This window comes from Vidua chalybeata, chromosome 24 (genome assembly GCF_026979565.1).
Source record: "Vidua chalybeata isolate OUT-0048 chromosome 24, bVidCha1 merged haplotype, whole genome shotgun sequence".
In the NCBI taxonomy this organism is placed as follows: Eukaryota; Metazoa; Chordata; class Aves; order Passeriformes; family Viduidae; genus Vidua; species Vidua chalybeata.
In genome coordinates this window covers 1,579,025-1,602,244 of record NC_071553.1, presented here as the reverse complement: position 1 = coordinate 1,602,244, position 23,220 = coordinate 1,579,025, and the positions used below count along the sequence as shown (strand labels likewise).

The 23,220-nt window shown below is 52.6% G+C and overlaps 1 protein-coding gene across 1 annotated transcript in view; it reads left to right on the top strand.

The window, feature by feature from the left end:
* LGR6 (leucine rich repeat containing G protein-coupled receptor 6) overlaps positions 1-23,220 on the top strand; it is a 155,373-nt gene that overhangs the window by 59,321 nt on the left and 72,832 nt on the right. Inside the window, exons 3-4 of the mRNA XM_053963709.1 lie at positions 8,262-8,333; positions 20,156-20,227. Coding sequence (XP_053819684.1) covers positions 8,262-8,333; positions 20,156-20,227 — 144 coding nt within the window. The remainder of the gene's footprint in view (positions 1-8,261; positions 8,334-20,155; positions 20,228-23,220) is intronic.

The window sequence follows — 23,220 nt, the reverse complement described above, 5'->3', positions numbered from 1 at the left end:
TTAGATGGAAAGCCTTCAGCAGGTTTCTCATCCCCAGGGATTTTAGGTGGCATTATGGCCCCAGTCTGCCTTCTACACAGCGTCACAAAGTCACAGAATAGTCTGAGTTGGAAGGGACCCACAAAGATCCTCAAGTCCAGCTCCCAGCCCTATACAGCACCATCCCCAAGAGTCACAGCTTGGTCCCAAGCATGCTGTCCAGATGCTTTTTGAACTCTGTCAGGCCAATTCCCTCCCCTGACACAGTATCAGGCCAATCCCCTGCGTCCTGTCACTGGTCACAGAGAGATCAGTGCCTGCCACTCGTCCTCCTCTCTGGGGGCTGAACAGAACAAGTGCCCCCAGCTGCTCCTCACTCACTTCTCCTCAAGGCCCTTCAGCACCTTCACTGCCCTCCTTTGGATGCTCTCTAATCATTCAATATCTACAGTTTTAAGTTCCCTATTACCTGCTGGATAAACCAGGTGAGTAATAGGCTGGAGCAATCGAAGACAAAATTTACAAAATTCAGTTCAAGGTAAACCAAAACTGATGTTCTGGGACTTTGGTCAACCCGAAAAATTTCTTTTAGCCTGAGAGAGAAAAAATTGTTTCATCTTCATGTTACTTCTTAGCATTTAGTCTTTTACTTTGGGTAAAGCCCTAAAAGAAACTGGAATTTCAAATTATATTTCCTTTATTGCCAAAGATACCTTTGGTGCTTGAACCTTACGAAAAAAATCAAAAGTTCCTCAGGAAAAAAAATTGCCAATTTCAACCCAGATTTTCAAAGCTCCTTTTCAAGATTCTATGAAATTATCTAATGTTCAGAAACATCCCAGGAACTCTTGACACCCCTTGTTCTTGATCCCTTATCTTCTTCAACAGTCAAAGAAAGCCCAGGTTCTCTAGCTCCTCCTCACGGTTCTCCCCTCCTGCTCTCACCCATGATTCTCTGATTCTTTCTACTCTCTCCTTAGATTTAGCCCCAGTAGCCCAGGGTCTCGTGGAGGAGAGCTGGTGTTTCACACCTTTCACCACTTCTTCTCCTTCTGTTCCTCTATTTTAGCATCACCCCAGGCTCCTCATGAAAGTGAAGTTTCACAGAAGTCAGAGATCAGCTGGACTCATGGCTGAGCTTGTGCATGGAGCTGGGATTCAGCCGAGGAAAAGGAATAATGGGAACGGGGAAGACAGCTGCAAAAATGGGTGGATGAAGCACATGTGTCCCATGCACAACGAGGACAAATGTGCCAGGTTTCACTGCTGTGGAGCCCTGCAAATCCACATTGCTGGGCCCACTTGAGCCCTGAGCACATTAATCCTCTGCACACACCCGCACTGGGTGGAGGCCTGTGAGGAAAAAAACAGAGCAGGGTGGCACGTGAGGGTCCTGAGGACAGCAGAGCCATCACCCAAGCCACCCGTGACACCCAGCCAGGCTGTGTCCCACAGGGCATTTCTGCACTGGCTCCTCTCTGCTCTGGACACCAAACGTGTCCCCATGGGATCAGAGGGGATGCTGTGGTTAGGGCACAGCTGAGGGTACAGGGACCACTCCAGCTCACTCCCTGTGTGGTCTGGGTAAAGTTCTTTTCACTGCCAGTGCTTCATGGTCCAGCAATGAGAGCAGGCCCTCAGGTGGGCCCTGTGGGCCATTTGTTTTTACTGAGAGCTGCTCAGGAGGGTGTTGTGACTGCAATTAGTTCTCATGCTCAGGGGATACCCAGAGACCAGATTCTCCAGACTCAGCTGCCTTTGAAGAGGCAATGGGAGAGGGGCTCTCTGTGGCCATGCACCAGGCTGTGCTCCCCTCTGGCCCCCAGCCTCCACCTCCAGAGACAGGAGAGGCTGCACGAGCAGGCATGGTCCCAGCCCAGGCACTCACCAGACTTTCCCTCCAAAGAAAACCTGCACAGATAGAGGTGTTCAGAGCTGGGCCTCACACAGGCAGGGAGCAGCCCAGAGTTTAGTATGTCTCCTCTTTGTTTCTTTCCTTTTTTCCCCTTCTTCTTTTCTTTCTCTCTTTTTGGCAGCAGGAAGATTGTTTAAAGTTGCTAATAAATTCCAGTTAATGAAGCCTGAAAAGCCAGAGCTGGGAGCCAAGAGAAACAAGAGCAATCAGTACAGAAGGAATAGAAAGAGATCTTGAAAGCCGGCCTGGGAATAATAACATGTTGAAATGTGTTCGCCGGCAAGGGCTTTGTTACCGCGCTTTGAATCCAAGCACGAGTGCTCGGTGCCAAGAAGAGAAACTGCAGCCAAAGGCAGGTGTTCATTGCCATTCACCTCTTGCTTCGGGGCACAGCGGCAAGATCAGACCCCTTCCCAGCCACTGGCTCTTTCACCTGCCTCTGCTCGGGCCCCGAGGGCAGAGGGACTCACCGTCACGGGGAGTGCAGTGCGGCAGGCTCAGCACCGCACGCTCAGGACCCGCTGTCGCCTTCTCTGCCAGCCTGGGGGACCAAGAAATAGCACAAAAGCAAAATGAAATAAAATGCAGGCATGCGTGCTGGGAATGTGAATGCAGTAGCCCTCTTCTCCTGCCTTGCACCTGTGAGGGAACCCCCTTCTCACTGCCCTTCCCATGTGGGTCCAATGGAGCCATCCCAGCTTATTGGGCACCAGCACTGTTCTTGGCTGCCCTTGCCTGTGGTTAGAGCACCCCCACTCCCACATCAGCTTCCAGGCATCTGGAACACCCACTCTGGGGGGTTGTGCAGCACAGGCTCTCACTCCAAGGCAATGTCTCTCTTGGAGGAGGCAGCACTGTAGTGATGCTGGCAGTGGGGCACGGCTCCTTTGGGAGTGACAGCTCCTCCGTGGCAGGAGGGCTGGCATTTCTGAGCAATGCTCACACGTGCTGGCACTGTGAGAAGCTGTTTCTGGAGCAGTGCAGTAACGTGTCTGAAGTAGGGAATTCCTGAGACAGCAGCTTTGGTGGGTTTCCATGACACATCAGGCTGGACAGGTCTCTTATGGAGACACAAATGTTTGTAGGGCCGTGACCTTGTTTGGCCATGCTGAGATTTGGAGGCAGAATCACTGCTCCCTTGGTAGTCACCTTGCCTGGCACAGCCCTCCATTTCCAGGTGGCCGTAGCTAAAGAGCTGCAGCTCTGAATTCTTGGCCTCTGTGGCTCCCCCAGGATTCTGCACAGCTCCTGTGCAGAGAAGGCACCAGGATACAACTTGTTGGCAAAAAGGAGATCAGCTCTGGTTGATCCAGGACCTTCTGTCCCCCTGGCTGGCACCAGTCCTTGGCAGAGGATGGTTTGCTCATCAATTCAGTGGGTGAGCAAAAGCACAGAAAGAGTTAAAGGATAATTCCCCTGACGAAGCCTTCCAAAGCTCATCCCTGTGCGTGCTGTGAGGGCTGTCCTTAGCACTGGCTAAGGTGCAGGTGAGGACAGGAGAGAAGGGCTTCTAAGGGGTTGTCTATCATGAACATTGACAAATGAGGCCAAGATATTGCAGCTGCCTGAATCAAATTCAAAATGTGTTGAAAATTTAGAGATTTCCATTCTATTTCTACTCCATTTAGACCAAGGAGAGTGTTCAGCAACTGAAAAATCCTTGCTAGTTGGGATAGCTGGCTCCAGTTTTCCTGAAAACTGCTTTCCATATGACTGACTATGTTCTGAGGTACCCCAAGTGGGGCACCAAAAGTAGAAGAGAGTCAAAAGTGAAAACTGCTCTGAAGGTTTGGAGGGAACAAACAGAAAACCTTTGCAGTTTATAATATAAAGAGATAGAGTGAAGGTGTTCAGTGTCCTGTTCATTAAGGAGCTGTATCTTACTAATATTACTTGGCAGATGAATCCAAACTGGCTTGCATATGAGCATTCATGTGGGTTGAAAACTGGCTCGAGGACCATAAACAAAAGAACAAATGCGATCAATCTATCGAGTTGGAACAGGCATTTGAGGGGGGTACAGCGAGCAGGGCTGGAAACAGGCACAGTCTTCTCCTCAGGGATGGAGTGAGACAGCAAAGACCACATTAGAGGCATCTTCAGGAGATACCAAACTAGGACCAGCTGCAGATTCCTGTGTGAGAAGGAAGAGTTCAGGCCTGGCCCTTTTCTCAAATGCACCATGTTTTCACTTGTCGATTTAATTGGCTTCATTCCTGCTTTGCACCAGCACAAAAACAAACTCAGGCATGACACGGGGCCTGTGGTCCCCTGTGTGGCCAGGGGAAGGCCCAGGCTTGGCATGATGACACCGTTTAGGCAAGAGCATGGAGTGTCTGGGCTCACTGCCTCGCGAGGGTGAGTGCTTGAGAAACCAACCCGAGCAGGAGATCAAAGGGGCGGCCGACGTGCTCAATAAAAGTTTGGCAAGGGGAGAATTTCACTGGGATATGGACACACATGTTTGTCCTGTCCTGCCAATGGGCAATGTTCCTGCCTCCTAATGTGAGTGATAAGAGCATCACCGAGCTACCTGAGCACCTGACATGAGCGATCTTGCCCAGCACAGCCTTCGGGCGTGCCATGGAAGTTGTAGCATGACCAAGAAGCCCAGGATACAGGAGGGTTGAGCCTGTGGTAACTGAATAGCAGCAACCATACAGTAGTAAACCATGAGTTTGTTCCAACTTGGAGTGTATTGGGAATGCAGATCAAAGCCTGGAGGAATGTTCCCAGAAATCATGGGAGTGGTGGAAGGGGCGGGGAGGGGGGGGGGTGGCAGAATCTAAAATCCACCACGAGCTTTCTGAAGCAAGCCAGCCATATCCAGCTGTCACCCTCCCCTTCTACCTGCCCCTTCTCTCCTTCTTCTAGCAACCACTTTAAATCCAGAGCTTTCTCTTTCTCCCAACCCTATGTCACAGAGTAAACTTCAGGAGAGCAGGACATAGCACTGAATCAAGTCTGTCCTAAAAAGAGCCCTGAGCAGAGCTCAGCCCTGAGCAGAGCTGAGGACCAGAATTTCAGCCCTGCAAGAATAGCTCCTGTTCCCTGTGCTTAGGGCAAAGGCAGTGCCTTTTTGTCCTTCTCGGTGGGGTTATTTGCCCAAACCTCCTCCACAGAAGGAGTAAATTAGAGCTGTCTCAGGGGATGTCACACTGGCAGCATCACTTCAAATGTTATTGTTCCATTTTAAATGGAGAGGAAAGAACCATTTCTCTGCATTTCCTGTGGAATCTCTATTTTGCAGATATATTCAATGCATGCCTGTCTGCCAAGCAAGGGAATTTCTGGAGGGTTTGAATGAGAGGGACAGAGGGAACCAAGCACTTGGAAGACTGCCAAGTGACCATGGACAGAGGAAGGGTCACACACAGGAAGACTTTTATGACTTGGGTCTCTTACATGAACTGGGACAGGAGTTAATGGCATGAAAGCAAAGGATGGTCAGGAAGATGCTCCAAGAACTGGAGCCCCTCTGCTCTGGAGCCAGGCTGGGAGAGCTGGGGGTGTTCACCTGGAGAAGAAAAGGCTCCAGGGAGACCTCAGAGCCCCTTCCAGGACCTAAAGGGGCTCCAAGTGCCAAGACTTTGGACAAGGGCCTGGAGGGACAGAACAAGGGGGAATGGCTTCCCACTGCCAGAGGGCAGGGTGAGATGGGATATTGGGAAGGAATTGTTCCCTGTGAGGGTGGGGAGGCCCTGGCACAGGGTGCCCAGAGCAGCTGTGGCTGCCCTTGGATGCCTGGTAGTGTCTGAGTCCAGGCTAGATGGGGCTTGGAGCAACCTGGTCTGGTGAAAGGTGTCCCTGTCCATGGCAGGGGGTGGAATGAGATGAGCTTTAAGGTCCCTTCCAACTCAAACTGTTCTGAGTCTCTATGACATGTTTCCAGTGGTCACCCTTGACAGGACACCCCAAAAGGCTCACCCATTCCTGATCTGCTCTCAGACAGGTGGCACAGCCGTGCTCCTCTGCCTGGAACACCTGGCTACCACCCCCAGCATCGTGCAGCACCTGTCCTGGGAGGTCTAGCAGACCTCCAAACCCCACACCTCCAGACCCTGTGTGCACGCCCCAGCCAAGCAGCCCTCTAGGAAAGTGAAAACTCAGCCTGTGTGCACAAACACAGACATGTCCCACCTTGCAGTCCCTGCACAGAAGTGGGCAGAGCCCATCTTGGACCTCAATGGCACTGTCAGCTGCCTTGGGAGGAGAGTTCAGAGAAGAGGTTGTGGTTGGGGCTTCCCTTTGTGCCTGTTCTTGGCTTGGCATGGACCCCTCACCCTGGGGGATGGAGCTGGGCTGCCTCAGTGGCAGGGAGGAGGTAAAGGTGTGGAGAGAAGAGCCAGAGCCCAGAGGTGAGCCAGTGACAAGGCACAGTTTGGTGCAACATGGCCAAGGACAGAAACATTTGCAGCAACAGCGAGGCATGGGGCCTTATCTGGGGGATGTTTGGGCCTCCAGATTCACCTGAGACAGGACCCAGTGAAACCAGGGCATCTACCACAGAGTTATCTCCCACTTATGTTCTGTGTTACCCACAGTGCTGAGATGCCACAAGCTGGCTCTGCATGTGTCCCACCAGCATCCGGGGCTCCCCACCACCCTGCTGAGGCCAGCAGCCCCAGCTTGGGCTCCATTTAAGCTTCACATTCCTCTCCTGCTAATCCTGGAGATCCCAGATCCATTTAGGGACCTGGCAAACACTCAAACACACCCAGGAAAGTGAACAGAGAGGCACGGAGCTGCCAGAAAAGGCACATTTAGCCCGGAGTAGGTGTGAGCTGCCGGCAGCCCGGAGCTGCGGGGAGGTGAGGACAGGCAGAGCCAGGTAGGAGGATGCAGGGAGCAGGCTGAGGATGCCGTGCAGGAACACCTCCCCTCCAGGCAAGCACTCCAGCCTCCCGGACAACACTCCCTCCCATGTGGAAATCAGCAATCAAAAGGAGCAATTACCCCAAATCACAGCCCCTAAGTGACAAATAGCCCAGCCTGCCAGGCAGATCATGTGCTGCAGCAGGCAGGTTGCAACCTGCTCAGGCACACTGAAGAGACGACCCTGTGCTGTTTATGCTGTCAGAGGCCTAATTATGGGAACGATTTTCTCCAGATTCCCGAGGGGAGAGGCACCCACACACGCTGGCTCTGCCACAGGTGAGCGTGGCTGCCCAAAACACCTTGGTCCCCTCTGTGACCTCTGCAGAGCCCTGGTTCCCCTGCACTCTGCTTCCAGCCAGGATTGCACTGCTCAGCCTCCACACCTGTCTCCTTCCCCAACAAAATGCCTAAAAAGAAACAAGCTTTGTCAAAGTTTAAAGAATACCTTCTCCAGCATCTGTGCCCAACCTCGTGGGCCTGGTTTTGATTTTCTGTGAGAGTGAAGATGAGCCTGGTCACAAATTACATTCACTGTCTCTGTTTTGGAGATGCAATATTCCACTCCAAGTCAAGCAGACAAGTTTCTTGCCCAATTTTGTTAGCAATTTAGGGTCTTAATCAGGATGTTGAACCTGTCTTTATGATTTCCTGCTGATGGGTGCTGGGACTTCATCCATGTTTGTCCTCATGGGTGAAACAGGAGGAGAAAGAGAAAAGTCACCTCTTCTCTAGGTCAAGCCTAGATTCAGGAGTCCTGGACTTCAGTCCTGGCTCAACCCCATGCCCCCACCACAGTCCTAATGATAACAGTGATGCAGCTTCTAATGTGAGTGAAAAGTGCAAATGCTTTTTAATTCCCCAGCCTGCTCTGGGCTTTGTTAAATTTTGAGTTCTAAGATCAGGTGATGCTGGTACAATGGCAAATCCCACAGGTTTCTTTCAATAAATTCTTTCAGTAAGTTCTGAATGTTCTCCCCTGCTCTTTGCTCTATGTCCCAGATATGTCCCATTTTCCATTGTGATACTGCCCTTTGCTTCATCTTCCTCTCCCATCCCTTGGTCCTCATTCATCAGCCAGGCTTTAGGGATAGTCCTCCCATGAGCAGAAGCAGCTCTCCCCTGCTCCACTCTCTCTGCCAAGGCCTGGCACAAAGCAGGCTCTGCAGGCTGGTCCCTACCTGTGCTGTGATTTCTGTGCTGGGGACCTCTGTGTCTATCCAGGAAATGGCTCAAAGCCATCTCTGGGTGCTGAAAATGCTGGGTTCAGGTCTGGCAGGAGCTGTGATGTTCTTTGCCTGTTCCTCGGGCTGGGCGAGGGGATGATTGCAGAGGCTGCCTGAGCTCAGGATGGTGGCTCAGCTTGCAGGTGCTGCAGCCTCCTCTGCAGGGGACAGTGGCAGGATGGACCAGTTGTTAAGCCCCTGCAGACAGGGGACTGTCATCACAGGGATGTTGACACATGACTGACTGGCTCTTCTTTTCACTGCAGACGCCTCTCTGGAAACCAGATCTCCAGGATCCCAGGGGAAGCTTTCTCTGGCCTCTACAGCCTGAAGATTCTGTAAGTAACTTGCTCCTCTCTGCAGAGCAATCCCTGTCCCTGCCTCTCCGCAGCCCCTGGCACTGGCCATGAGCAGGAATTTGCAGCCGTCCCAGGGGGATGGAAACTTCAAGGTGTGGGGTGAGATGTTAAACCCAGCCTGGCAAACATGCCCTGTGATGACTGGGGAGCTGTGTCCCACCCCACAGACTGAGCAGGTCCGCCCAGGGCACGGTGTGACAATGTGCCCTGGGAGACTCTGCAGAGGTTCACATTTTGCATAAAACTCACCAAACCCCCCTCAAGTGGTGTCCCCCAGATGTGGAGTCCAGACCCCAAACTGGCCCCCTCTGCTCCGTTGCTGTGTCGGGGCTGGGTTGGAAGGTCCAGGTACTGCATTCTGGCAGGTGCTGGGGAAAGGGCCTGTGCTCTGTCCAGCTCAGTTATCCTCGCCACAAACCCCCTCATGGCCCAGGAGGCCTCTGCAAGGCTCTGGAGTGACCTGGGAAAGGTGGGATCCTTGGACAGGATGAACTCAGGGATCCCAGCCTGCCCCATGGCCGATGGAGGCAGCTGGACCCAGCAATAAAGGTCATTGCAGGCAGGCCACCCACCCCTGCTGGCCAGGGGAGAAGGTCTGAGACACAAAGCTCCTCTGGAAACCTTGGAAGCCACACTCAGCTGAGCTGTCTCTGCTGTGGCACCTTCACTCACACCTCACATGGGCCACAGTGCCTGTGGAATCACTCTGCTTCTGGTGTCCATGTGACAGTCCTCAGGGTCTGTGCAGGGTGTTGAGGTGGGAGTCCCTTTCTCCCTAAGGAACCATCTTAAAAATCTTCTGCAATAAACATTTCATCCCCAAGGGGATGTTTTGAACTCAGCCACAATGTGAAATTGTTGTAGCTGGTCCAGTTTATGCAGAGAGAGCAGGTACAAACCTGCTCCCAGGATTAGAGAGTATAAGGCTGTTTACTACGTCTTCTGAAGATGTAAAGTATGAATCCTGCCCTAAATCTCAGGGCTTAGAGATTTATCCATCCCCTGCATTAGGCAACAAATCAAAGGAACTGAGGAAAAACCGCAGCTCTCCCACCCAATTTCAACAAGAGGAGCCTTCTACTCTGGGGACGGGAGCTTTTCAAGGTGCTTTTGATCAATTCTATTTGTGTCAGGCCTGGGTAAGGACAAATGCAGTGTTACTGGAGCAATGCCTCCCTTCCGGGCCCGCAGCTCAGTGGGGAGGGAGGCTGAGCTCTGCCCTCCCACCCAGGACAGGGCTCTCTGCCACGGCCACGCTCACCAGTGACCAGAGGCGTGAAGGATCAGGGCATTTCCATCTGGGAACGGTTGCATTGGGAAGCTTGCTCCAGGCTGTCTTGTGAGAGCCCAGGTTGGTGTCCTCATGCTGCAGGGTGGCATCTGGGCTCTCGTGTCCCTCTGGCTGCAGCCCTGCCTGGAGCTAAACCATGTGCCTGCGTAGGGGCTTGGTTCAATGGTGGAGCTGGCAGTGCTGGGTTAACAATGGGACTCAATGATCTCAAGGGCTTGTCCAGTCTAAACGATCCTGTTGTTCTCTGGCGCTTACCTGACCCCAAACCTTTCCCATGGGAGTGTGCAGAGCACTAGCCCAGCCACGGGGGGAGGAGGGTGGATGCTCACAGTGACTGGTCCACCCATGAAGCTCTTATTTAACAAAGTTCCTGCTTCCTAAAAGCAGACCCCATGTCACTGGGGGCATTTCACTTTCCAAAGACTCTGATGGTTCTCCTGGCCTGTCTGCAGTGGAATGTTGCGCTGCCATGTGCTCTCACTACAGGAGATGCTCTGATCACTTTCTGCAGTGTTTCAGTGGGCTTCCCTGGAGTGAGGTCTTTGGGGGAATGCAGTGGCAGATCCCTGCACCCTCCAGGAACAGCAGTCATTGACCCCCTCCTGTTCCTCTGTCACTGTAAGGGCATCAGTGAGGGACACGATGGAGATGGACTGGTCTCTGGGAATTGCTGGAACAGGTCTAGAAATGTTGCCAGGACACATCTTAGGAGCACTGAGCTTAATCACATTGGAAGGGCTCTTGGCAAGGGTGGGGACTCTCACTCATTTCTCTACTAAAAGAAGACTGAGGAAAACCACAAGGTACTGAAGAAGGCAGGTGAAGGCCACTCTGTATTTCCTTCAGGTTGTGAGTAAGGTCCCTCAGATCACTGCAGCAGTGACCTGGCTGGGGCTGGTGGCTCTGCAACAGCTCAGCAGGATCTGCTCCATCTCTCCAGGAGCCAGAGGGAACAAGTGTATTCCTTCTGTCTGGTTGTGGCAAGCTTTGGAGAGCAGAGTCTGGAGAGAAACCATGGGGATGGGTCACCCTGCTCCTTGTGCCCTGAGAGTGACCAAAAACCTTCACCCTCTTCCCCAGCCACAGCTCAGTTCCCTCTTCCCTTTGCAGCACTTCTCTGTACCCCATCCAAGCCTGCTGAGGGCCAGAATCCACTGCTGAGCTGGCTCCAAGATCAAACTGTACCCTAGAACTCTGAGACTGCAAATATAAATTTCAATCTAAAAGACTGGGAGGAGTTTGGGGCTGCTGGGGACGTGCAGTGATTTATAGGATGCTGTTGTTATGGACACTGTGGGTGTTACAGAGGTAAGGGTACATTGGTGTAAACTGCTGCCTTCTGCAGTCCACAGACATGTGCCAGGGAACTGGGAGCACCAGACTGGCCCCAGTTATGTCCATGTCCTGTGGGCTGCAGTTATGTCCATGTCCTGTCCATCTCCTGTGCACTGGGAGAGGACAGCATGTCATGGGATATGAGGTGCTCACTGCACTGCTCCCCAACCAGACCAAATCTGTGCTCCCTTAGGGCCAGTGTAACCATTCCTGCAGTCATGTGCTTTTCTTTGCACTTCAATCTCCACCAAAAGCATACAAATAGTGAAATTTAATCTCCACCAAAAGCACACAGATATTCCCCTCTCCAAAGGGTATCTGGAGATGAGAATCTGAAGACCCCATGAGACAGGAAATATCAGAGAGATGCTGGGATGTCAGGTAGTAAAAGACAGGAGCACGGAGGAAAGTCCTGTCTCCTCACTTTAGGCAGAGGCAAAACATTGAGATTATAATTAACAATTCTGGCTCTGTTGAAAATCAAGGCAGGACTTAGAGAGGGCAAATCTCCCTTCGGGCTTTACACTGAACTTCCCTGAAGGTGTTGGCCAGCAAAGGGCTGCTGGGCTGGGACCCACCTGCACTGAGACACCAGCTGTGATGCTGCTGCTCCTCTTGATGCTGGACAAGCTTTGGCCAGGCCACTCTGTCCTACCTGGGACCTATCCTGCAGGACACGAGGCAGCAGCAGAGCAGCCAGGTGACAACAGGCAGAAGGGTGAGGAAATGCCAAATCCTCACCCGTGGGGAACCTAGAATAGAAATTGCAGGGCTGCCAGAAGAGTGGGATTGATGTGGCTCCCCCACCCGTGTCCTCCTCCTGCAGCTCCTGTGCACAGCTGGTCCCTGGGCAGCACAGGGGGCCCCGGGGGTCCCGGCGCTCACAAGGGCCACTCCAAGCCTCTGGCACTCTGACAATCACAGCTGCCTGCCCCCTCAGCTCCTCTGTTGTACCCCACTCACAGCACCCTGCCCCTCTCATCTCTTCCCCTGCCCGGGGATCTTCTCCCCTCCTGCTGGCCATGCTCACGGGGCAGGGGCAGGGAGCACCCAGCACCAGGAGCTGCCTCGCTGCTGCACCCAGAGCCCATTCCCATGGGCTGCGAGGCTGCTGGCACCCCTCTGAGATGGGTGTCACCCACACAGCACGTGTGGCTGGTGGCAATGAGCCCTGGATCTCCACAATCGTGGGCTGTGCTGCTCCTTCTGTGCTGTGCAAGGGCCCTGGAAGCCCCAGTGATGGATGCCGTGGGTGTTCTCTGCAGCCCACTGGGATGGAAAACCTCATCCAGGTGGGCAACTGTGCCACAGGGACCAGCACAACCTCTGGGGCTCCTGCTCCTGCACGGGGATTTGTTTCTGCAGCCAAGGTGTGCTGGGGAGATAAAACCCTGGGTCCTGCAGCCCAGTGAGAAGGACTGGGGGTCTGGTGATGAACAGTGAGTCAACTGAGGCCACTTAACCTGGAGGAGAGGGGAATGAGGATGGACACAAACCTTCAAGGCCAGGCTGCTGCCATAAGTAAGGAAATACATAATCTCCACACATGGAGACAAGGAACAGCAGGTTCTGGAGTAGGTGGTGACAGGGATATTGAGGACGTTGTGTTTATAGACGTGGGTGCTGTGGCACAGGCTGGCTGAGGTTTGACAAGGGACAGGCGTGGCTGTGGTTGGGAATGGCTGCTCCAACCATGACCAGCTGAAACCTGGGGTATTCAGGAGCTGCCTCACAGCAGGGTCAAAGATCTTACCTCTAGTGACAGGGGGGTCCCCTGAGGAGGCAGGCTGATATCTGGGGATGGAAACAATTTTCCTAGTTTAATTTTAGTGTGCTAGAGCCCTAGGGCTAATTCCAATCATGCACACAAGTAAACTCTCACATGCTTCTTGGGCTGTCAAGGGGCCTGGTGCTTTCCCAGTCTTTCCAGAGAATCAGTTTATGTTTAAAAAAGGATGGGAAACACCCTGGGAATTCCTCCACCAACCCGCCTGTGCAGATGGTCTCTCCCTGCCCTCGGAGTGAATCCCAGAGGTACTGGAACCTGGACCAGATTCTTGGCTCTGCCTCCTCTGGCTGCTTCACTGCACAAAAACCACCTGGAAAGTGGCCATGAAGATAGGCCTGTGCAGAAACCATGCAGGGGTACACCCAGGGAAGCAGGTGTGTGGAGACTTGGAAGGGAGCAGGGGAAGAGCCAAGCTGCCCCACTACAACAAAACATCGTGCCACAGATCTGCTGGGATATGCTGAGATCTTCGTGCAAGGAGCCTGGAGCCAGCCAAGGGCAAGGGGAGATGTGGCCCCCTCAGCCCCCCTCAGACGAGGGCAGACTGACAGGGTGGATGCTCAGCAGCAGTAGCTGGTGCTCAGGGGTTTTCTCCACTGGCAGTTCCATCCCTGTGCAGAGACTTTGGGAGTGCACCTCTCCTGGGGGCTGCTCTGCAGCACGGTGCACCCACATCCTCTCCACAGAGCTGATGCTCCTCAGTGCAAGCTTCATTGCCAGGATCATTGGAAGCCACTCCACAGGCTCTTTTGACCCCTCTGCAAGCTCCTTCCCTTGCAAAATTAACCCCTTCATCCATGCTCTCCCAGCCTTGGAGCTTCCCAGGGTGGCAGAATATGCTGCTTAATGAGAGTATCTGGAAAACTGGAAACTTTTCCATTCTTCCAGACCTCCTCATGAGCTGCCTGGATGCTTCTCACCTCCAAGTGTCCTGACTGGAGCTCCATCAGCCAGGAAGGTCCCATCCCAGCTGGCCATGAGGTTGACTTGTGCTGCCACAGCTTCCCATGCATCCCACCCTTGCACAGGTATCCCTCACCAAACACTGCCCTGCACAGCCAGGAGTGCCCTCCCTCTGACTCCTGGCTGAACATGCTGCAGCAATGGCAGGCCTTTCCAGCCAAGAAGGAATCCCACACCAAACTCCACAGGGAAAGACTCCAAGTACAACCACAACCTCACCCCAGAATGTGGAGGGCAAAATGCCTGGGTGCATCCTCTTGGCTGCAGACCCTACACCCGCAGCAGGCCCACCCTGCCACTCCATTCCTCAGCAAGCCCCAACCAGCCTGTGTGAGTGTGCAGACCCCGTGCTGCCCACAGCCTGGGGTGTGAGAACTGCACTGCCCAGCACTGCCCAGCACTGCCCAGCACTACCCTGCACTGCCCAGCTCTGCCCTGTACTGCCCAGGGTGTGAGCACTGCACTGCCCAGCACAGCCCAGCACTGCCCAGCTCTGCCCAGCTCTGCCCTGCAATGCCCTGCAATGCCCTGCACAGCCTGGGGTGTGGACTCAGCCCTGCCTGAACCCCCTCCCAGCACACACTGCCCAGCCCTGCCCATGGTTCATCTCCATCAACAGGCAGGCTGGACAGAGCCTGACAGGAGTGGCCTTGCTCAGCGCATGCCACACGCCCTGGGTGGGCCCTGCCCAATGGCCACCTCACCGTCCCCTCCTCTTTTCCTCCTGAGCAGTGACCACAGAACCTCCTGTGGCCCAGGACAGGTGCTGACTCGCCTGGCGTGTGAACACGCATCAAGAAATGTCACAAAAAAAGCCACGTTGCTCCAGGATGGCAGGTTTGGAGGTGGCTTGGGACACTTCAGAAACCCCTAGACAGACCCTACCTCCTGACCAGCCCTGAGCTTGTGCAGTACAGAAATGGCTTTGAGACAAAGGGAATGGTGTGCCACATCCAAGAGACGCTCCCATTGGGAGGGAAAAGGAACGTGCAGAGGTTGGAATGTCTTTAATCCCCATACATGGGCTCCAGGCACAGCTGCCTCCAGCAATAACAGCCCTTTGACTGTGCTGGCTGAGTCACTTCAGCCTCCCAGGATGGGGACATTTTATCATGCACAGGCCTGTACCTCTGAGGGCTGTGTGTCTGCTGAGACTCTCTTGTGCAAGGATCCTGGTGTGATGGGACCCGATCCCAACATTTTTCTGGTCGTTCAGGCGTGGTCCCTGCCAACAAACAATCCTCCTACTTCTGAAAATGAAACCCAACCTCTGAGGAGATGTGATTTATTCTGGTTCCAGCCAGCCTGCTGTGGGTAGCAGGTGGAGTGTCTGTGTCTGCCATTGTCTGCAAGCCCTGGTACCACCTGAAGAGTGCCAAGCAAGGTGACAGTGCTCCATCCACACCTGGGCTTGAGTCATTGCTGGTCTGAGCAGTCTTTCCTTGTCATGTTCATCAGTGTCCTCAGCTTGTCCAGAAGTTGGCTCATCAACCAGCAAGGTCATAGAATGACAAAATGGTTTGGATTTGAAACAAGTTTAAAGACCATCCCGTTCCACCCCCTGCCATGGGCAGGGACACCTGCCACTAGCCCAGGGTGCTCCAAACCCCAAACCTGGCCTTGGACACTTCCAGGGATGGGGCAGCCACAGCTTCTCTGGGCACCCTGTGCCAGGGCCTCACCACCCTGAATTAATTCTAAGAAAATTAGACTCAGCAACTGAGAAATCACATCAACTAGACCAGGATCGCTCCATGGCACAAGAATTTGAGCTCTGACTAAGACTGTCTCCAAGCTGCTGTGAAGCAGCACCTTGCTGTAGGAAAGCCAATGAAATCCAGGGATTTTGTTGGAAGGCAGGAGCTGACAGAGAGGCAGGAATAGAGAGATGCTGACAGACAAAGGCTGAGGCCAGTGTGATCTGGGATCTCAGGGTTGCTGTGATTTTGTGGACTGAGGTCCAGCCTCACAGACTGGCTGTGCCTCAGTCAGTCACCCTGCAGCAGGCCCGGGGTGCAGCAGATCCCTGCTCACCATCCCTGCTCACAGCCTGGAAAGCAGCTTCCTGCCCTGGGGGCAGCAGGAACGTAGGGAGGGGACAGTGTCTGCCCCAGGCTTAGGAGCATGAGTCAGGTTTGCAGAGTTGTTCCCTCTTTTCAATGTTGATGACATAAATCGTGCAGTGACCTCTTGAAGCAGAATATATTTGCCATCCTTGGAGATGGCCTGGAGCCCAGGCCTTCTGCTGCAGGTGCTCTCCTCAGTGAGCTGCAGCATTGTCTTCCCCCTTCTTCTGCAAGAGCAGCACCCCAAAGGGCAAAATGCCATGACTTAGACAGAGAGGGACCTGGTAGCCCTGTCCAGCTTTTCAGATGCCCTGCTGTCCTCTGAACCCTTTTGCCATCCTCCTGTTATAGCACTGCCCAGGCACCCTGGTATGGAGCAGCCCCAGGAACCAGGTGCCACAGAGAGGAGGTGTGATCCTGCAGGTGTGTAGGATCATCCACCAGGTTTTGGTACAATTATTTGAGCTCTTCCCAAAATCGTATTTTATGTTGTTTATGAAAAAAAAAAAAGATAATATGCAAGGGTGGTTTAATGAGAAGTGTAAGGATTGAGTGCAGTGAGCAGGGCCTGATGGGAGCTGTCCTTAATACCAGACTGCGAGAGAAGCCATCCTGGGACATCCAGGGGTAAACACAGCATGTCCTGCTAAAACCTGAGCTCCCTGTAAGAAAAGCTGGAGCTTTCCTGAGCTTGAGGCTGAATGAAGAATTTCTTGTTTAATACCAGGGTGGCCCTGTCCCTAGAATATTATCAAACTCTGTTTGGTATTGGTTTTTGGTTTCTCTGTGTCATGCTCTGATGATGAGTTATTGGATTCATTATGTGCAATGTGAAGAAGCACTGGTTGTTGTCCCAGTCCCAGCATCTGAAAACTACTCTAGCTGCCCTGCTGCTGTGAAAAACAGCATTGTCCACCACTCCAGTGGTTTCCGAGGCCTCTGAAGCATCTTCCTTAAATATTGTTTGTCTGCACCAAAATGCCTTCATTTTGGAACCAGCCCATGCTGATGGTGGTCTGGAAAGTCTCTCAGTCTGTTTTACTGTTTTGAGAAGGGACTTGTAATAAATGGCAGGCAGCAGAATTCAGCAGAAGTGTGACAATGGGCTTTGCTTTAGTGCTTTAGTGCTGACTTCGGATACTTCCAGTGATCAACACTAAACACCAGGCTCAGATTTCAGAGAGCCACTGAGATTCAAAATTTGTCCCACCAAAACCCTGAAAGAACTTTCTGAAGCCCCACTCTGTATGTCTCTGTGTTCAGCTCTGCATCTCCTTGATTTTTAACAGACGTAAATTATTATTCCACTTCACTGGGCTGCAAGACCCAGGGTTTTATCTCCCCAGCACACCTTGGCTGCAGAAACAAATCCCTATGCAGGAGCAGGAGAGCCATTCCCAACCACAGCCACGCCTGTCCCTTGTCAAACCTCAGCCAGCCTGTGCCACAGCACCCACGTCTATAAACACAACGTCCTCAATATCCCTGTCACCACCTACTCCAGAACCTGCTGTTCCTTGTCTCCATGTGTGGAGATTATGTATTTCCTTACTTATGGCAGCAGCCTGGCCTTGAAGGTTTGTGTCCATCCTCATTCCCCTCTCCTCCAGGTTAAGTGGCCTCAGTTGACTCACTGTTCATCACCAGACCCCCAGTCCTTCTCACTGGGCTGCAGGACCCAGGGTTTTATCTCCCCAGCACACCTTGGCTGCAGAAACAAATCCCCGTGCAGGAGCAGGAGCCCCAGAGGTTGTGCTGGTCCCTGTGGCACAGTTGCCCACCTGGATGAGGTTTTCCATCCCAGTGGGCTGCAGAGAACACCCACGGCATCCATCACTGGGGCTTCCAGGGCCCTTGCACAGCACAGAAGGAGCAGCACAGCCCACGATTGTGGAGATCCAGGGCTCATTGCCACCAGCCACACGTGCTGTGTGGGTGACACCCATCTCAGAGGGGTGCCAGCAGCCTCGCAGCCCATGGGAATGGGCTCTGGGTGCAGCAGCGAGGCAGCTCCTGGTGCTGGGTGCTCCCTGCCCCTGCCCCGTGAGCATGGCCAGCAGGAGGGGAGAAGATCCCCGGGCAGGGGAAGAGATGAGAGGGGCAGGGTGCTGTGAGTGGGGTACAACAGAGGAGCTGAGGGGGCAGGCAGCTGTGATTGTCAGAGTGCCAGAGGCTTGGAGTGGCCCTTGTGAGCGCCGGGACCCCCAGGGCCCCCTGTGCTGCCCAGGGACCAGCTGTGCACAGGAGCTGCAGGAGGAGGACATGGGTAGGGGAGCCACATCAATCCCACTCTTCTGGCAGCCCTGCAATTTCTATTCTAGGTTCCCCACGGGTGAGGATTTGGCATTTCCTCACCCTTCTGCCTGTTGTCACCTGGCTGCTCTGCTGCTGCCTCGTGTCCTGCAGGGCAGGTCCCAGGTGGGACAGAGTGGCCTGGCCAAAGCTTGTCCAGCATCAAGAGGAGCAGCAGCATCACAGCTGGTGTCATGCAGCTCCTCACACCCCCTGCAGTCACCCCCAGGGTCTCTGTTCTCTCCCTAGAGCACTTCTGCCCTGCCCTGTCTCTCCTGTGATCCCCACTAGCCCAGGCAGAGCTGTAAGCCGATGCTCAGCTGTACCTGTGCAGCCTTTTAGCCCTGTTCATCTGTGGAGCCATTCCCTTCGTTTCCCTGTGGAATTCTGCATTTCCCAACTGCTCTTCCACACCAACTTCTCTCCACACCCCTCCTCATATGTGCAAGTTGTTGGCAGAAATGCCAGGTGAGATGTTGTCAATCCTTAATCACGTTCTTCATTTGGAAGGGAACCATTTATTAAGTGTGGCCTCTCTGCTGCCCTTTTGTACCAAACACATCTTCTCCCCTGCACTGAATGTCAAAATGTAACATTTTACTAAAGGAAAGTTAAAGTCATGGTAGCTGGTGTCTATTCTTTCTTCTCCACTCTTACGGTCTTTTACCCTGTATAGAAAAAATTTGGCACAACTCATTTTTACTAGCTACCACTGACAGTTCCTCATTTCCTTGCCCTTCTTCTGTGTTCATACAAATAAATTATTGGTAAGTTCCCATTTTCTTCCAGAAGTCAAAGAATTAAAGCTATAGCTTTTCATTTTTAAAGGTTGTCTCTTTCCAACTTCCCTTCCATGTCAGACCTCTGAATCCTTGGCAGTAAGGCTGCAGTCACTGCAATGGGGAGGTTCTTGCCTAGGTCTGTGCTCTTTGGGCTGCTCCTCACCACTGAGGCCGTGCCCTGCTCCTTTGACACTGGCAGTGAATTATGGTAGGACCCGAAGCACCATTTCCTTTTTCATGCCATCTCCAATCACTCTAAGGTTTTTGTAAAGAGTAACTTCAGATATGTAAAACCTTCCTTTTTTAGGCACTTCCCCTGGCCCAGCTACCTTGCTGGGATGTGTCTGTTTTCCAGGGGAGCATGTGCCAGTGATGTCCCAGTTCTGGAAGGAACAAGTAGGTTCAGGACAGAGGCATGTCAAGAGCCAAAAACAGCCTTTGCAAAGATGCTGAGATGATGACAGCAATAAACTCAGATGTGTGGTGCTCCAGTAGGTCAGTGAGAAAGGATTGTGTCTGACCAGGTCTGAAACAGAGCTTGGGGTGTGGTTCTCGCTCTGCCTCCATCCCTAGAGCTCTTCAGACACCCACGCCTGGGTGCACTGTCACCTTTGTCTCCTCCTTTCCCATCACCTGTGTAGGGGTCTCCATGGCCACGGCCCTTCTCATGCCCTGCACTCACTTCCATCTCTGAGGGCTCCTCCTGGGTCCTGCCTGTTCAGCCCAACAGGCACCTGCTCTCTCTGGAGTCTCTGATTTGGTTTTTCCCACAGCAGTTCCAGTTCCTGCTGCCAGCTGTGCCGAGGCTGCGGGGTCCCTGAGCAAAGAGCTGTGAGCAGCTCCTCACCCTCTGTTCCTGCAGCTGCCCACAGTGGGGTAGGAAAGCTGCCCAGGGCTGGTTTCCATCCCTCTGGAGGGAACCACTGGCACACACGGGCAAAGGATGCCTGACTCCAGGATAAATGTGGGACAGCCTGGCCCAGAGCCCTGGTGTCAGTCTGGGGTAACATGCACATCTGCAGGGCAGAGGCCCCTTTGTGCTAACATCCTCCCACTGCAGCACCAGAATCACCCCTTGGCCCTTCTGCTGCACCTCCTGGGCCAGACTGGGCTGCAGCTCACCTGCCAGCCACCTTAAGCTTGCTTAAGAGCCCTGGCTGGCCAATGTGGTGCTTTCCAGCAAGAGCCCAGAACAACTTCAGAAACAAGCAGCAACATCCTCCATTTCGTGTCAGGCTGTCGTTGTTGGGTTTTTAACAAAGTTTTCTTTTTTCTAATTATAGGATGTTGCAGAACAATCAGCTGAGCCGCATCCCTGCAGAGGCACTGAGAGATCTTCCAAATCTCCAATCTCTGTAAGTCATTAAAAATCAATGCTGCTAGCTGCACAGTCCCTTGGGGACCCCAGGCTTCCCAGCATTTGAGTCATTAGTTCCTTTGTCAAGGATGTTCTGTTCCTTCTTCCTTTTCTTTTCCAATTTATTCAAAGATTACTGTCACTTACAGTGGAAGGGAGGGGAGGGCAGTTTTCAAGGAAGAAACACTGTCTTGGTAGAGGATGTTGAAATTACAGCTCCCCATGTGTGCATTGTGATGAAAAGGCCACCAGAGGCAATGCATGTTTCAAGGAACATTGGAAAATATCCACCCAAAGAGTCTCTGTCCTCTGCACTGTGGACCACAGTGGGAAAAGGACCTGCCAGCAAGCACAGAGGACACTCTGGGCTGCCAAAGTGCAAGTTGGGCTGTTTTACCCAAATGGAGAATAATTGTCACAGGGTAGAACTGCTTTAAAGACTTTAACGATTCAGCTGAGGCTGTGATTGTGCTTTCCCTGTAAAGGAGCTATACCCACAGCAGGTCTGTGCTCCTGTGTTCCCTAAAAATCACACCACTTTGGAATTCTGCTGTTTTGCTGAGCATGGGCACAGTTGAGACCAGACCCTGGGAGAGCCAGTGAATTTAGGGTGTGTTTGGTGCAGGGAGCACAGCTGAAGCTTGTAAGAGCGTTCTGAGTTGGGCTGAACTGCTGAAAATCTGACCTTATCCCTTAATCCTTAACTTCAGTCCTAGTCTTACACAGCCCTTTTATCATAGAAATGTTAGCTGGGAGCAGTTTCTGGGAGTCTCCTGCTTGCAGCAGGGCTATCCCAAATACTCAGGGGGGAAGTTGCAGCTTTGTCTATCCAAGCACAAAGATTCCCCTCTCGCTGGTAGCCTGGGGCTGTTCTTCCTGGGGAAGAAACTTTTTCTCAAATCCAGCCTAAAACTCCTGGAAGGCAATTTGTGGCCATTACTCCTTGTTTGATCACCTGGAACCACCCTGAAGGGCTTGGCTCCATCATCTTTGGTTGCAGGTCCCTGGCAAGTCTCCTCTCAGCCTCTTCTCTGCTAAGTGAAACCAACCGTGCTCCTTCCATCTCTAGTCATGGGGCAAATGCCCTGGGACCCTGACTCAGCCACTAGCCCTCCACTGGACCTGTCTCATTCCTCTTCATCCTCCTTACACTGGGCACCCCAAAACTGGGCACAGTTCTTCATGTGTGGCCCTCCCAGTACCCAGTAGGAGTTTCTGTAAATATTAATTTAAATATTAATTTGCAGTGGGGGTGTTGGCTGTGCAGGATATGAATGTTCTTTCTGCCAGAAGAGATTTGAAACATTTGTTGTTGAAACATCATTGGCACATGGTTGTGGTTATTATTAAATTGTGTTGACATCACCACCAGTGCCAGAGTCAAGACCCCCACTCCAGGGATTTTGAGATCAGGTTGTTTTCCAAGTGACTTCTCTTTCAAGAGAAGCATGGCATGGAAGGTGTGCTGGTTCTTGACTTCTTTTCTGCCTCTGTCAGGGTCGGGATTGAAAGTGCTCAAGAACGTATTTCATGTCCAGACTCAGATGTTTATTTTTTTCTTATCTATATTACAGTCTCACTAGCAGTGAGTTCTGCAGTATTTCACTAACAAGCTACAAAAATGGTCCCGTATCTATCACTACAGGGTCTTTAAAACTCTCCAGTTAAGAAATGACACCTAAATTATTTTCACTTTCAACCCAGTAACTAATCCCTCATGTCCCACAATGTAGACTTTTCTGTCCAATTACACAACACCACTCAAACCCATGGAGAAGAAGGTGAAGAAGGACCAGCCTCTGCCCTAAAACCTCCATCTTGCTTTATATATATTACTATATTCCAAAACCTTAGTCTCTAAGTTTTCCACCCTGTGATATTATACACCTCTAATCAAACTTCACACCCACAATCCCAGTTCTATCATTCCATTTTGGAAGCCTTCTCCATGGCCTCAGGTCAAATGCAGGGTTCTCCTGAGGGTCTGTGCCTTTCAACACACAAAGTCTAAAATTCTCAGCCACCAGGGCTGCAGCAGAAGGTCACTGCCCCAGGAACAGCCCTTCCCCCCTCAGCCTGTCTCTCCTATGCCTTGCAAGTGTGTGACAGGCAGTGCCACCAGAGCCCACGGCTGCAGAGAGCCAGCCTTGGCTTCTGAAGGTTCTGCTGCTGACACAGCCACCACTGCAGCTCTGGCAGTCCTGGGGCATTCGCCACTGGTGGGTGGCAATCTGGGCTAGTGCACATGCTCCATCTCCTCAGCCCCTGCCAAAATACTACAGGGCATGTGAGAAATGCAAAACACCCCAAGAAGATACTTGCAGCACTGTGGGGGTCGTTTAAGGGGCAGTGTGGGAGGATCCCTTGTGTGAATTAGCACAGAGGTACCTGCTCCTAGTGCACTTCAAGGCCACCCCACCCAGGGTGGTTCTCCCAGGTGTCTCCAAAGTTGGGTCAGGAGCTAGGTCCAGCTGGGATCCAGTGCTCTTCCTGTAGAAACTGAAAAGTAAAAACAAATTTTTGGAAGAAATAAGCTGCTTTAGACAACCTGAGGGAGACTAGGCTTGGAATAAAATCAGAGGGCTGAGTATCTGGGCAGGTCTGGCTCGGACGTGCCTAATGCCTGTCACAGCAGGACTGCTTTCAAGAGCTGCAGCCAGCTGTGTCCTCCTTGCCCCCAGAACATGCTGCCCAAGCTGGTTGGTTCCCACTCAGCATCCAAGGTGACTAAGCAGGGGCCTCCTGCTTTCCTGAGCAGCCTTATTCCTGTGCACCAGCCTGTCTGGGCTGTTACTGCCCTCCCAGAGCTTCCCTCAGCCCCTCACCCTGCAGTGCACAAGCACCCATGCCAGGTCCCTCTGGGCTCCTTTGCTCCTCCTTGTCTCACCATCCATTTTTAGAGATACCTGACCTCGTTTCCCTGTAACAGAGCCACATCTTCTGTGCCTTCCCCAGCTCTTCCTGACGCTCAGGATCCTTTCCCAGCCCCTC